At 35.4% G+C, this 16427-nt stretch overlaps 1 protein-coding gene across 1 annotated transcript; it reads left to right on the top strand.

Moving 5' to 3' along the window:
* Positions 1-13276: 13276 nt before the first annotated feature.
* LOC112778245 (uncharacterized) lies at positions 13277-15248 on the top strand. Its single transcript, XM_025822582.1, has 8 exons — positions 13277-13302; positions 13500-13570; positions 13654-13738; positions 13851-13983; positions 14270-14427; positions 14668-14791; positions 14882-15061; positions 15174-15248. Exons 1-8 carry the CDS (start codon positions 13277-13279, stop codon positions 15246-15248), a joined length of 852 nt encoding a protein of 283 aa, XP_025678367.1.
* Positions 15249-16427: the final 1179 nt, after the last annotated feature.

Here is a 16427-nt window from a genome sequence, read left to right as displayed (position 1 = left end):
TAGATACCGGAAGTGCTCATAATATTTGCAATTCGTTGCAGGGACTACGAGTAAGTAGATGGCTGAAGAAGGGAGAAACTTACCTTCAAGTCGGGAACAGAGCAAATGTTGCTGCTGTAGCTATAGGATCTATTTCTTTAGCAATGCCTACGGGCAAGACATTAATATTGGAGAATTGTCATTATGTTCCTAATTTTGTTGCAAATGTTATTTCTGTTTCTATGTTGGACAAACGTGGTTTTTATTTTAATATTAAAAATGGCATTTGTTCTACTTATTATGGTGATGACTTATACGTAAATGGCTATCTCCAATATGGCATTTATATTCTTCCCGATTTAAATGGTAATTCTGTCATGCATGTTTCTACTCTCAAAAGAGAGAGGAATAATCAAGTAAATGAATCATATCTTTGGCATTGTAGACTTGGTCATATAGGGGAAAAAAGAATTTCTAAGTTACATAAAGAAGGTTACCTTAACAAATATGATTATGAATCATATGTAACTTGTGAATCCTGTCTCAAAGGAAAAATGACCAAAACTCCATTTATGGGACATGGAGAAAGGGCTACAGAATTATTGGGACTAATACATACAGATGTTTGTGGACCAATGAAAATTCAAGCCAAAGGAGGATATTCCTATTTTATCACTTTCACTGATGATATGTCTAGATATGGCTTTGTGTATCTTATGAAACACAAATCTGAGTCATTTGAAATGTTCAAAATTTTTTGCAGTGAAGTTGAAAATCAAACAGGTAAAAGCATTAAGGTGCTTAGATCTGATAGAGGAAGAGAATATCTAAATGATAATTTTCTTGAGTACTTAAAGAAAAATGGGATTCTTTCTCAATGGACACCTCCTGGTACTCCACAACACAATGGTGTTTCAGAGAGGAGGAATCGAACTTTATTAGATATGGTTCGATCCATGATGGGTTTTACTGATCTTCCATTGAATTTATGAGGCTATGCTTTAGAAACAGCAGCATATCTGCTAAATAAAGTACCCACTAAAGCAGTTTCTTCAACACCATATGAGATATGGAAAGGACGAAAACCAAATCTCAAGCACATTAGAGTTTGGGGATGTCCAGCATATGTTAAGAAATTACAAAGTAATAAACTTGATGCTAGGTCCGATAAATGTAGATTCATTGGTTACCCTAAAGAAACAATGGGTTATTATTTCTATCACCCTTCTGATCACAAAGTGTTTGTGGCAAGAGGTGGAACCTTTTTAGAAAAGGAATTTCTTTCCGAAGGAAGACAAGGTGAAGAAATAGAACTTGATGAAGTTCAAGAAACCAATGAAATAGTACAAGCTCAAGAACATGAAATTCAAGTTGAGCAACCAACTTTGGATGTACTCAAACTAACACCAAATTTATCATCTTCAAGAGTTGAGGATAACGAACCAATAGTAGTTCAAAGAGAGATTAATGAACCAATCTTTGAACTACCTTTGGTACAAGAACTACCTCTTCGACGGTCCACAAGAGAACATCGTCCACCACTAAGGCTAAACCTAATGGTGCAAGATGATGTAGAAAATGGGATCGATTATGATGATAATGATCCTAAGACTTATGAAGAGGCAATGCAAAGTTCCGAAAGTCTAAAATGGCAGAGTGCCATGGAATCCGAAATAGAGTCTATGAGAATCAACAATGTTTGGACTTTGGTTGAACCCTCAAAAGACATAAAACCTATTGGTTGTAAATGGGTTTACAAGAAAAAGATTGGAGCAGATGGTAAGGTAGAGACCTATAAAGCCCGTCTAGTTGCCAAGGGATACCGTCAAAAGGAGGGAATAGATTATGAAGAAACATTTTCTCCTGTGGCAATGCTCAAATCTATTCGGATTCTACTTGCTATAGCAGCTTACTATGATTATGAAATATGGCAAATGGATGTGAAAACAGCTTTTCTCAATGGAGAACTCAAAGAGGAAGTGTACATGACACAACCTGAAGGTTTCACACTTCAGTCTGATCATAGTAAAATTTGTAAGCTGCAACGCGCCATTTATGGGCTAAAGCAAGCTTCTAGAAGTTGGAACATTTGCTTTAATAAGACAATCGAAAAGTTCGATTTTATCCGGTGTGAAGAGGATCCTTGCATATACAAAAAATTTAGTGGGAGTACAGTCATTTTCTTAGTACTCTATGTTGATGACATATTACTAATAGGAAATGATGTACCAGCATTGCAAAATACCAAAATTTGGCTATCTCAACAATTCTCCATGAAAGATTTGGGAGAAGCAGCCTATATTCTAGGAATAAAGATCTATAGAGATAGATTTAAAAGGTTGCTCGGACTCTCACAATCTATGTACATTGATACCATATTGAAAAGGTATAACATGGAAAACTCCAAAAAGGGCTATTTACCAATAGGCACTGGAATTACTCTCAGTAGAAAGGATTGTCCTAAAACTTCTGAAGAGAGAGTACGCATGAGTAGAATACCATATGCTAGTGCAGTGGGAGATATCATGTATACCATGACATGTACACGTCCTGATGTCGCATATGCGCTAGGAATAGCCAGTCGATATCAGGCAAATCCAGGTGAGGAACATTGGAAGGTGGTTAAATCCATTCTTAAATATTTAAGAAGAACCAAAGACCAATTCCTCATCTATGGAGATTCTGAACTTATACTAAAAGGGTTCACTGACGCAAGTTTTGCCTCAGACAAAGATGATAGCAAATCTACTTCAGGTTATGTTTTCACCTTAAACGGTGGTGCAGTGAGTTGGAAAAGTTCCAAACAAGCTACTGTAGCTGATTCAACAACTGAAGCTGAGTACATAGCAGCAAGTGAGGCAGCTAAAGAAGCTGTGTGGATGAAGAAGTTCATAAACGAGCTTGATGTGGTGCCTTCAATTAAAGAACCACTTCCATTACTGTGCGACAATAATGGAGCCATTGCACAAGCAAAAGAGCCAAGATCACATAAAAAATCTAAGCATATCTTGAGAAGGTATCATTTGATAAGAGAGATCGTTGAACGTGGAGACGTTGAAATTCAAAAGGTTGCTGGGAAGGATAATGCAGCAGACCCATTCACTAAGGCACTTGGATCAAAAGAGTTTGATAAGCACATGTGGGAATTGGGATTGAAATATATGACTGATTGGCTCTAGTGCAAGTGGGAGATTTTGTTGGAAATACATGTATGCCCTAGATCCAATCTGTCATTGGCTCTAGTGCAAGTGGGAGATTGTTGGAGATAAGTGTGTATGTCCAACAAAATACTATTGTGAATTATTATTATTATTATTATTTCTTTTTATAAGAATAAACTTTTATAATTTATGATAGTGTCCTTAATTAAAATTAGAAACGAATAATTACGATAGAGATCGTAATAATGAGATATACGTTTTTTTGAGTACTTTTAATTTAAATTGTTCTTAATCATAGAATCACTAAAAATGGGACATTAGTGATTCGGATAGATTAATATATATATAATAGTCTTCATTGGATGAAGATTAATAGATCTCATTTATTAAATTATATATATAAATGGTATATATAGAGATATAACCATTGAACTGACTCACTCTAAGAATTCCTAATGGTTATAGTTACCGTATATTTGTCAATAGGATATTCTTATGATGAACATAATATTAGAATTTTCCTTTGACCTGCGACTATCATAGTAATTGACAATGTATTTGTTATACTTTGATTCCGGACACCTAACACCCTACGGTGTTAGTTGAATGGACATTGGGTATGATTTAAATACTTGTAGAATTAATGATTAGTCAAAATGGAATCCATCAACTATGGTAATGAGTTTGAGCTCTACGATTATAATGAATGGAATAAACAATGCCTTGGCCAAGGGGTTTGAATAAATTAAGAAATGAGTTTCTTAAGTCATTCATAATTCATTATAATAATGGTAACAAGTTAGAGTTTGACAATTAAACCGTACTCTAAAAGTTAGCCAAGAGCTGAAAAGATGGAAGGAGTTGTATTTTTTGTTCATCTTGGGTTCTTAGTAAAAATATTATTACTTCATACTATCGGGTCGTCAAGGAGCGTTGCTAGACGCCAACCTTGATTAGTAAATCTAGTATGACTAATTTACTACCCGCTTAGTATTGAACCTATGGGGTCACACACTAACGAGTGTTCTAATCCTTGGTAAATAATCATTTAATTATTATTTTGATTAGATCAAATAAATAATTATATTAATTCAAATGGAATATTATTATATTCCTTGCTAGCATTATTTTGATTAGACTTCACCCTACTTGTTTGCTGACTGATCTCATCCAATGAGTTGCATTTATTGAATACCTGTCTATTATTCATTTTCATCAGTATTTCTTAGAAAGGCGGGAACTTTTTGTTATTCAATTTTTTGAACTTTCATTCAGGACCACATATAAAGTGCATCGTATAGTCTCCGTAATTAATTCTGAACTACCTAGATGAATTCTGTTTTGCTTTTGTTTTAAATTTGACCTCTCTTTTTTGGGTTATGTCATTGTCACTATATATATATCATTCTCGTCATTACCATGGTTATTAATCGTTGTATTACATGATAAATATTCGAACTGGGTTATCTACTAAGCCGTCTAATCATTACATCAGCTGATATTCTGTGTACTCTGCTTTACGGGGCCCAAATTTTATTAATGACCACCGCTTGGTTCCTTGGATCCTTGAACAGCATCTGCTTAATTTTTTTGCTTGGTCACTATGTCAAATTTTAAATAACTTTGCATTGTCATTTTAGTCGGTTTATAGGTCATACTATCAATTACTTCATTTTTTAATTTAAGTTACACAATTGATAATAATACAAATAATCAGAGTGTTCGCATTTCTATTAGTCGCGTCACTTGGGAAGTCTTTTTCTTATTACATGTTCAATATTTATTCATGTCAATCCTTTAGGCTATCTAATCCAGTGTCTTCTATGGTATCCGGTCTAGGGTGGCCCAGATAATATACCTGACCACGGCTTCGGTTTCCTGTATGCTATAACAATAACAATAACTATGACACCATCTGCTCAATTGGTTTCTTCATTGGTTAGATAATATAATTATCATTATTATTGTATTATTCAATTATTGTTTTAAAATCTTTAATTTTATCTCTCACTCTTTGAACAATTACAAAACATTAATTATTTTTATTAATAATATAACATTCATATCTTTACAGGCACCGCTTACTTTTTATTGTAAATATGTCAATTTAGGCTATCTAAACCAGTGTCTTCTATTGTATTCGGGCCAGGGTGGCCCAAATAATATACCTTACCACGGCCTCGGTTCCCTGTATGCTATAACGATAAAAATAACAATAACTATGAGCCCATATCCTCAATTGGTTTCTTCAGTGATTAGATAATATAATTGTCATTATTATTGTATTCTTCATTTATTATTGTTTTATTTTTTATTTTTTATTTTATCTCCCACTCTTTGATCAATTACAACAACAGTTATTATTATTAATAATAATAATATAACATTAATATCTTTATAGGCACCGCTTACTCTTATTATAAATAAATAAATATCAATCTAAATCTATGAATAGGTTATTCATAACCACATTCATACCCATAAGCATATCACATAAGCATATCACACACACACACACACACACACACACACACACACACACACACACACATATATTGTATATTATATTTATATATATAATCTCAGTCTACCCTACATCAGTAACTTAATGCACCACATTCCACACCTTCCCCCACCATTTCGCTGTTTCCCCGGACTTTGGTTTTTTATTAGCCATGCGGTCGCTATCTGGAATGTTTCAAAAGTTTATTTACGGCCTGGTGGACCATGGGTGAGTGATCAATATGTATATTGCTTTCTATTTATGTTCAGACACACATACCTATATGTTCCTTTTGTAGCATTTTCTGTTGACACACGAACCCGATATGGGAGGTTCTTGCCCGTATATAGCATCTTATATAGCATCTTATATTGTTAATCTTTTTATGAAGTATGTGCCTTTGGCTATCTGCTGACTCAAGCGAAAATGGTGATCCCAACCTTGATTTTTATAGGCTTCTCTTCCTTGCATTGGATCCCGTGGCCGTACGTCTCCTTCTGCCTCAAAACCATCACTTATTCATATATTCTATCTATTTCATATATTCTGATTCGAATATGAAAATAATCATATGAAGCCTCATCTTTTATGGCATGCAAACCTCCATCCTTTTTTCCTTTGGCTTAATGGCCACATGCCATATTTTTCCCGGTTTTTTTATTCCATTTCATACATTTATATTCAAATTTATCAATGTATATAGCATATTATATACATGATATATATTTGTCTCCATATACATGAACTGAAAAGTTTTGGATAATAGAAATATATATTTATTTATGTATTTATATATTTAAATATGGAGATACTGCCAGAAACCAAAGAGGTCTTCATGTACGTACGTATACTTAGCTATTTTCATTTCCTTATTATGCCAAGGGCTTATATATATATATATATATATATATATATATATATATATATATATATAATTTTTTTAAGTTTGTTTCTACTCTCTCTATATGTTTTTCAGAGACGAGTTCCGGTCCCTGGTCCGTTTTATCGCGCTTTTCGTCATGAACTCGGTGATTTCATGATGTTTAAGGACAACAATGGGAATGAGTTTCGCATCATGTTAGACAAGGTTGGTAACAATGCTTTTTTTTCGAGGGGTTTCGTTTCATGGTTGCCGCGTACAACATAAGGCATGGGGCTTGGTTGCGCGCCTACTATGAAGGTGATGGCACTCTATGCATCTCTATAAGGAACCTTGACGGATCCCGCATTGTGTATCCAAGGCCACATTCTCGAAGCAACTTCACTGCTCTAGCACTCAGTAGTGTTAATCCTCACCGTGCAGGCATCCTTTCTCGTGATGCCTTCCACATGGGCGACGTTATACCTCTATTTTTCATAGAATACACTCCTCTCACCTCTCCTGTTCGTAGCAACGCCTTCGGCAATCCACAAAACTCAACCAACAGCCTGAGTTGTCCTGTCTATTTTGCCTTAACTCCTTCACAAGCGAGTCTGGTGGGCCAAGTTGACCTCGGTTCGCATAGGTGATCTCTTAGTCCGCCCGTTGCACGAGGTAACGGCCAAAGTTTTTAATATTAACGAATGGTGTTGTGGTTTTCTCTCTCCCACAAATGTTGGTTTTTTTTAGTAATCGGTGCAATGGGTAGCTAAGCATTAGAAGTTTCTGATGATATTTTTAGCTACATATGCTGCCAGCTTCTCCGAGTGGATTCGTCGTTAGATTTGTTTTTGATCTTGCCTTGCGACCAAGGATCCTCCTACTCATGCCTAATCCAGGTTTTATGTTTAAATTCAACTCTTTGCTGTTTCTTCATTTGTGCTTTGTCATGTGCTTGGTCTCTTTTGTTTCTTATCTTTTGTTAATTTATCTCCGGACTTGTGGTCCAGTGCGTTTTAAAGCTTTGTAGTTCGAGTCAGGCTTATGCATAACTATGCTCTGTTATATATATATATTATAATTATCACACAGTGTACTAGATAAATTAGTATCTTATTAGTTTCATGTGCCCCGACTTTGCCTCGATAATCTCGATGATGGTAATCATAAATTTATATGCGTGGATAAGAATATTAATATACATTATTGTAGAAATATATTTAATCATGCGAATAATATACGCTCCTGATTTTGTTATATATTCAACTTACGTCGCTTGAGGATACATTGATTGATCTTCATTGATAATTGATAAATGATAATTTATAATTTATAACTTAGATTTATTTATATCTTAGATTACAACGAAGCTAATAAATAAAAAAAATCAACATATCTACATTCTATACTATTCTATTATTATTATATTATAATATCATATTATATATATATCATATTCTTTATTCTTTATAATCATTATATACTTTTTATAATATACTTTATTATTATATTATAATACCATATTATATATATTATATTCTTTATTCTTTATAATCATTATAATATCATATTATATATATCATATTCTACTTTTTTATATACTATTCTATTATATATACACTATTCTTTATTTTCCATATACTACATATTCTTTATTTTCTACATACTACATATACGTCTACATACACACATATATATATACTATACTATATATTTTATTCATAAATAACTATTACTATTACTTTACTCTATATATATAATTAACACTATGCACTATACACCATTCTGATCTGTTCAATACTTAAATTAATTTTATTACCTACACACCTTACCAGATGCTTCCATTTAATTATTGCATTTACTATTCTGACTTTGCCGTTCTTCTCTCCCATTCTCTTTAACCCAAAAAAGAGAACTGTCAAATTCCTTCCCCGTTCAAAATTGCTTCTTCATCTGTTAGCCATTCTAGCTCATTTGTTCGCATGCATCATTGTTTTAATAAAAGGTGAGTTGGCTAACCAGTTCTTTTGCATATTAAAGCTCTTTTCGTGGTTATCTCCGGCCAAGCAAGCTCATTTTGTTTTGTCCTCAGTCCTTTCCATCCCTTTTCCCACGAGATTGGTGGTCCTTTCAGTATATTTTCTTACCCAGCCTCCCACAAACATCGTTTCAGTCTTGCTGGGTTAGTCGTGGTTACCTGCTTGATACTGGGTATGTTAGTAACCTCTATCTTTGCTTTGGCACAATTCATTCGTTCATTTTCTTTGTTGTTTGTGATTGCCACTATTTTGCTGGCTAATGGAGTCACTGCTCTTTTCGCTACTACCCGTTTATGTTTCAGGAAACATGTCTAGCTTTTTCCTCTCAATAGTTGCACGCAGATGCATTTTTTTTTTGTGTGGACTCCTGCTTGGTGCGTCTCTTTCTTCCGTCACCTAAGCGTATGATACAGAGATTATGATATGTGATTGATGGACAAAATATTGTAGTAACCACGAATTTTACTTTCAGACCATAGTTGCTCTTCCCCCAGTTTTTTATGGTGAATTTCGGTTTGAACTGCCGATGAGGTTAGATTTGTCGATTTCTCAGGCCATCGGTTCACTATGCTACTCCACAGGACTCCTTCTCTTTGCCTAATAGTGGGATGGATTCCTCAATTAACTAATGCCTTTACCATCAAAGGAAGATGAAGGTTCTTTATGGCCTATGTTGGTAATGCCAAGTTCTTTATATTCCATGTGCTAGATGTGAATGTGCGTTTCCCAGATGCCGGAGTATCCTCGGACCACTCTTTAGCTGTAGCTGAACTATTAGGAAATATTTATTGCAATTTTGCCACTTATTTTGTGCCCACTTTGCCTGATGATGAGGATTTGTTGTTACCAGATTCAATCCACTCTAATTTGCCTTCAGCAATATATCCAAAGGGTGATACATACACCATCAAGTTTGCATCAACCATACAAAATTTGCCCATGTTGTCGTTGCTTCTCGAAATGTATTTGACTTTTGTTACTGCTTTTGTTGCCAAACCTCTTGACTATCGCGCCTTTGCTTCAATGCTTGGTCATTATTCACTTGCCTACCCCGGAGCACTTCACAGCTTGCTACCAAACCGTGAGACTGTTGTTGTCGACAAAAAGATTACAAAATACCAAGCTAACGAGTATATTCTGGTAAGGATTTATTCAGTCGTTCCATGTTTCCGTGTCTAGTTTATGTCAGTTTTTGTCCTCCATGTCTACATCTACGTAGTCACCACATCTTACTCTTAGACCATTTTCTCTCATTTGTTTTGTAGACCCTCACAATTAGTTTTGTTCAAAGGGCTTTTGGGACTAAACCTGATCAAGTCGACGTTGTCGATGATGCTGGTCTGTGCTACAAGGTTGATGTTCGCTCCAAGCTCAGTCGGCCTCGAGAGTGCTATTTTGGTAGGGCTGGAGGCCTTTTAGTCAGCACCACATGCTTCGAACAGGAAGCGCCATTAGGCTAATGGTTTATTCCCTCAAGAACTGGCGTGTGCATTGTCATGTCCTATGTATTTGATGCTTTGTTCCCTGAAGTCAGAAAGTGTGCTCCCACCATCAAATATCGAACTTGGTTTTAAGCAATGTGTCATATTAATTTTCATATGTACTGCTGGTTTACTCATTAATTTATAGCACTTTAAATTTAGTGACCGGATACAGCTTAGATTAATTTTATTCATATCCAGTCAAAAGTACTTTCGTTCTTTGACATACTCTTCGACAATGCTATCTATAGAATCGGATGTGATTCTACTGCGTTAATCGTGGAAAAAAATTAATTTCTTGTTACTCATTTATAAAATAGGCATCATGTTATATCTGTATATAGCCTTTAGGGTCGCACTATTACACTTTTTGTTTTATCGGACACGCCTTCCCATTATGGTTTTGGAAAAATTAGATCTATAACACTCTTCACAACGTTTGATTCCTTTAAGTAATATTTATCCATCTTGCATTAAAGTAAAATTATTTTCATCAAATAACCCATTAACCAAATTTTTATTCCTTTTATATTAAAGATTGCCTTCAAAAACCATTTAACTAATTATTTTTTAACTCATTACATTGCATTTTTTTTACACCATTCAATAGTTATTTTATTTTCTTCTTAAAAACCCTTCAATAATTTATCATTATTAACTTGTAACTTGAAAATTTCTGTCTTTTATATGGTTATTTTTGTGGTTTGTATGTATTATTTTTACATGAGATCAAAAAATCTTCACCATTATTTTTTTCCATAACAACGTCTATACATTAATTCTTCTTCTATACATTAACAGGGACAGATCCTTTTATTTCAGAGTTATAATAACGTTTTTCAATATCATCGAATGAGTTGTTCAATGGTTGAAAAAAAAAATTCTACACAACTTGGCTAAATCTGGATTTATCAAATATTTCTTTCTTTAAATTCCATTCACAGATTGTTATTGTCATTAGTGTTTAATTCCCGTGTTGCCACATGTGTCAGGCATTTTTGACTAACTCACTACGTATTCATCCCGTGCTCCCTTTTGTTGGATTTTGTTAAACAATACACCTTATGCGAAAAACATTAGCCTACTGTCTAAGGACATTCACACAAATCGCCATTCCCGACCATGCCAACTCAATGTCAAGTCTTTCTGTTCAGTGTACGTTCATCGCTCTGAGTCAGTAGCTGTGTCGCTTATTCCTGCATTCAATGTATACATCGGTGGGTTTTGACTGCCATTTCCCAACTCTGCTCACCTGTTTCACCAACTTTCACTCCTTGCTCAGTGCAAGGAAAAATCAAACACGAGTTTTGGTTATTCCTTGGCGTTACCCCTTTTCCACGAGGTCTTCAGACCCAAACTTATTTATTCAATATTCAATTATTTAATATTTAGTTTATTTAATTTATTTAATTCTTATCTATTTATTTAATTATTAGTTATTATTAGTTATTTAATTAGTTATTAGTTATAGTTGTGGACATGCATGTGAATATATTTGTTTTGGCCTTCAAGCCGCTTCAAACATGGATATCGAGATGGAGAGTCTATTAGGATATATGTGTATATGCATATCAATAACACCCATATTATAATAACAACCATATCAAATCTAATAAAATCTAATATAATAATATAATGTTTCATATATACTAAATAATATTTGTAATATATAAATATCTAATATATAGTATATAATAGATAATTTATATAAATATACAATATATTACAATATATAACATATAAATAACAAATAGTAAAATACAACATAATTGCTCAGTCAAATTAAATGGCTAACGTTCAAATTGTGTCACAAGTCAGGGTTTCAGGTTTTACATTCATGGGTTTATTTAAATGTTGTCACAGCACCGTCAGACGATCCGGACTGCAGTCTGATTTTCGGTATGGTGAATGGGCTTTGGTTAATGCTAGGATCTAGTGCCCTATAAATTCTTCTTTTCCTTTCTACATGCTTCCACACTTACTTTCTCTGCATCTTTTATACTGGTCCATTCTAAGACGTCGTTTTCTCATGTCACTGATGTTTATTGTGATTACTATTAATATTGCTATTGCTATTGCTATAGGCACATGTGTTAAAGCTTTGCGTTGACTTCCTTAGATTTAATCGTAACCAGGCATGACCTAATTTTAACATTAATTCTTCCGATTTCGGTATATTTCTGTCTCTCTTGCTCTTATTACCACAATCATCATTTTGTATTCATTTCATTCCCAATATTTTAATATTTTAATAGATAAGATCCTTGTGAGGCAAATAATTAGCCATTACTTCATAGTTGTTGTTTCCAAAAAAGAAAGTTCATGCATGGCGTCCTTCTTATGATATGCATAATTGGTGTTATATTTATTTTTGCTTTCTATGATCCTCCCTGGATGTGGATTGTGATTTTTGGTGTGTAATTCTGTCTCCTCATGTAGATTTTCTTTAATTGATATCTAGGATTCTCTACTGTTAATCAGGTGCCCAGTTCATATTTTCATATAAAGTTTGTCCGAGACCCAAATCCACTCCCCCACATGGATCAGACTTTTGATTCTGTTAAGGAACTTTCTCTTATTTCCGAAAAGAACTAGTGCATTAAAGTAAGGATTTTGAGGATGTGGAAGGTTCCGTCATATGAAAAGAGTTACTCTCAACCTTCAATGGAGTTGGTTGTACTTGACAAAGAGGTACGTTTCTGCCTTTTGTTAAATCATGTATGTTAATTCTTTTGGATGTTTGTCATCTCCGTGATAACAGCCATCTCTTTATTTTTGTTCCATCGTTGTCAGGGATCGCGAATCCATTGTTTCATCCGGTCTGTCCATTACCGTCTTTTTGAACCGATCCTTGAGGAGGGGAAGATGTTTGTTCTGGCCAACTTTACGATGGATTCAAACACGCAGAAATACAGGCCCACCAAGCATAGTATGCGGATCATATTTAAGAGGGACACATTGGTCTCGAGTGCTGATGACATCGCTATTTCAATTGAGTCATTTGATTTCGTGGCAACCAAGGAAATATTATCTTCGGTTAGGGATGACTTATTTCTTATTGGTATGCTCTTTGATGTTCTCATTGTGCCACCCACATCTAGGTCATTTCCCTAGTATATCATTTATTTGCCTCTGCCAACTGTTTGTTAAGGCCCGCTTATCTTGAGGTTATCTGGGGCTGATTTTGTTGGTCTTCTGTCTGCAAAGAGTGACTTGATTCCTTTCGAAAAAAAAAAACCCGGAAGTCACATTACATGAAAATCGAGCTTGATGATCTGAGGTAAGTCTTCCTTTTTTATTGTGTATAGAAATCTGAATACCTCATTCATGCCGCACTCCATACTTACCTCTGATTGTGTTGTTTAATGATTATAACTGTTCTATCTAAACCGCGATCAAAAATACGTGTGGACCCAAAAGTGGCAGTGAGAAGGCTTTATGCACGTTGTGGAAAAATTATGCATCTGAATTGGTCAGTCTTCTTGATGCCAACAAGGCCACCGAATTTATAATCGTGCTCCAATTTGCCAAGATGAAGTTCTACAATGGTATATTTAAAATTGCCCAATTAGCAACGAACCTGCTTATATGTAATCAAGTATTTGTCTAATCAAATTAAATTTTGTTTCAGGTGTGATGACTATCACCAACACAAACTACACCACAAGGCTCATGGTTAATGCTAACCTTGAAGTGGTTAAGAAATTCTGCCAAAAGTCCGGTTCTTTAACAAGGGCTTTAGTTTTTGTTCACCAATCTTTAACAAGCAACTTAATGCATTCATATATTCGTTGTGATATGGTGATGTTGTTAACTTTTTGATGCAAGGCTGATTGGACTTGGTACCAAGCATAGCACCACCATTGATGTTATAGGCTGGGTAGTGAGGTATTCTCCTTCTGAAGATTTTGTCAGCCTTACACCTTATGCACTTATATATCAGATAAAGCAAACTGTTGAGGTGTGTTCATTGGGTGCTTTGAAATTCATGGTCATTTCCCAACACCCATTTAAATATATTCTTTGTGGAAACCATCATGAAACAGTTTAATACATGAGTTCCATGTTTTCATGCGATACACTGCTCTTTGCAAGAATTCTTTAAAATTATTCTCCATCATGCATTTTGTTTATGTCATTCTGGCTAGTTTTTTCCTATGTGATCCACTGCTCTTTGTAGGAATTTGTTAAAATTATTCACCTTCGTGCATTTTGTTTATTTCATTGTGGTTAATTTTTTCATCCAGAAATCAACCTACGTGACCTGTGGAACAGTCATTGACATTGACAGAGATCATGCATGGTGGTACAAGGCTTGCAGGCAATGCACTCAGGGACTCGAGGCTCTTACTGACCAATTTTATTGTGCAAAATGCGATGTTTACTCAACAATTTTTGTTGCCAGGTTGGTTTCCATTCGTGTGTGGTTGGTTTGATCCTATGTAGTCTCCTTATATTCAAGAACTTTAGTTGGTTTTTATTTTTTTTGATTTGATGCTTTCCCTGGATTTGGAATGGGTTACATCAAACAACCATGTTGCACCTGTGTGTTTATTGTTAAATCTGGTTAGAGCATTTGTTGCATCATCAACATGCCCCCCCTCTTTTTTTTTGTTTTTGAGGCATTTTTTATTTGTGCATGAAGGTTTTGCATTCAGGTTCGTGTTGTTGATGAGTCAGATACAGCAACTTTTGTTCTCTTTGAGAATTCTGCCTCAAAGTTCTTAGGACTAACTGCCGCTGACATCCGCACCAGCATGCTTGCTAAGGTTCATTATTAGTTGTTTGTTTCCTTTTGGTCTGACATTTCGTGAAGTCTTTCGCTGCCGACTTACTCACTTCTTGTCTTCCACAATCAGGGTTATGGAAGAGACCATTTCCCAGAGCAGCTGAATGCACTGGTTGGGAAGACACTCCTTTTCAAGCTTACTAGGCATGATAGCCTAAATAAATTTCAGGCGTGCGTGATCACTGTTTCTAGGATATGTTCTGATCCAGAAATTATAGCTTCACTTGCTTTAGAAAAGAACATTCAATTGGTATGACTCTTTGATTACTCCATAAAGGCCTTTCAATTAGCATTGCGTATTTCAACTGCTGGTGCTTTTTGTGTTCCTTGACACTTTACAATTTCATCCTTATCTCTTCCAGGATGCATTGCAGAAGTTGACCACTGCAACGGGTGTTCGTAGCGGTGAATTGATTTCGAATGGGAGCATAGTCTGACTTGCTGGTTCCACCACCCCCTCCCGAGCACCAAAACCGCATCTGTTTCTGAGCTTGGCACTGACCACGTGGTTACACAAACTCCTGTAAAACGGCTGTGCATTAGATCCGATGATGACATCTCCTACCGTGCCTCACTCTCTGCCTCCAAGAGTCTTCTGCCTGCGTTTGAGAAGTGCATCCCAGGGAATGCCACTGACCCTGTTGCAGAGGATATGTGATCCGGTCATCCCTCCATCTCAGAGCTTCAAATAAAAATAAAGCCAACCGAACTGCTTGGCGTTAAATAAACCGCTTTGACTCTTTCATTTTCTCAACTTGATTTTGACTTACTTAAGATTCGTAATGTTACATTCACAGTTGGCATTTATTTTTGCACGTTCACATTAGCAATGTGTCATGGCACGTAAGGATGATGCTGCATTGTCTCATTGTCATCATTGTTATTTAGTTTGCTCGACCATAGTGTTAGATCTCATGGCGGCTCTCGGTTGGGCTTCTCGCCTGGTCTGGATTGAGATGCTCTATATTGATGCCACCGTTAGTTTGTACGCTGTTCTGTTTATGCTTCCATGTGGTTTTGTGATCCCCGTCAAATGTTATGTCACTACTTCACTTGGTTACCAAAATCTTACTGTTTTTGTTAACATGTAACAGTTTCCTTTTTTGTTTTTTCTCTGTTTCTGTGTACTCCTATCATTGCAACCTAAATGTTGTATGTCGTTAAACATGGAATTTCACGTGTTGGATTTGCTTATTCACTTTGCTTTCTTATGTCATGAGGGGTTTTTTTAAACTGCGGTGCTATTGGAAGTGAAGCTCTTTTATTTCCCGAATAGTTCTGCGGTAACCACGTTGACTTACCTAATTAGTGGCGCTCTGTATTAGGCATGGGACCTGTGTATGAAATAGTGTGCTCATTCCCATACCCTCTTTGTCAATTATTTTCTAATTTTCTAATAACTGTTGATAGTGTTTGGTTTTCTGGAGTTTTGTCAACACAGCATGAACGACAAGCCTTTTCAGTTGCGCCCCACACTTTCCCACCTAGATGTATCCGTTCTATGCATAATGATATATTTATCACCAACCTGTTCCTTGCAATGCGTTCCCCGAGGCTTAATGCAAATTGGTTGGATACATAGGTTTCTTCTTCCATCCTTCAAAACGTCATTAACA

This window comes from Arachis hypogaea, chromosome 19, assembly GCF_003086295.3.
Source record: "Arachis hypogaea cultivar Tifrunner chromosome 19, arahy.Tifrunner.gnm2.J5K5, whole genome shotgun sequence".
In the NCBI taxonomy this organism is placed as follows: Eukaryota; Viridiplantae; Streptophyta; class Magnoliopsida; order Fabales; family Fabaceae; genus Arachis; species Arachis hypogaea.
The sequence above is the reverse complement of the archived record's forward strand: the minus strand, read 5'-3'. Positions and strand labels throughout refer to the sequence as shown.

Coding starts and splice junctions, on each gene's coding strand:
- LOC112778245 (XM_025822582.1), top strand. CDS start 13,277: ATGAAAATCGAGCTTGATGATCTGAG. Junction 13,739..13,850: donor GTTAAGAAATTCTGCCAAAA/GTCCGGTTCTTT, acceptor TTTTGATGCAAG/GCTGATTGGACTTGGTACCA. Junction 14,792..14,881: donor GCACCAGCATGCTTGCTAAG/GTTCATTATTAG, acceptor TTCCACAATCAG/GGTTATGGAAGAGACCATTT.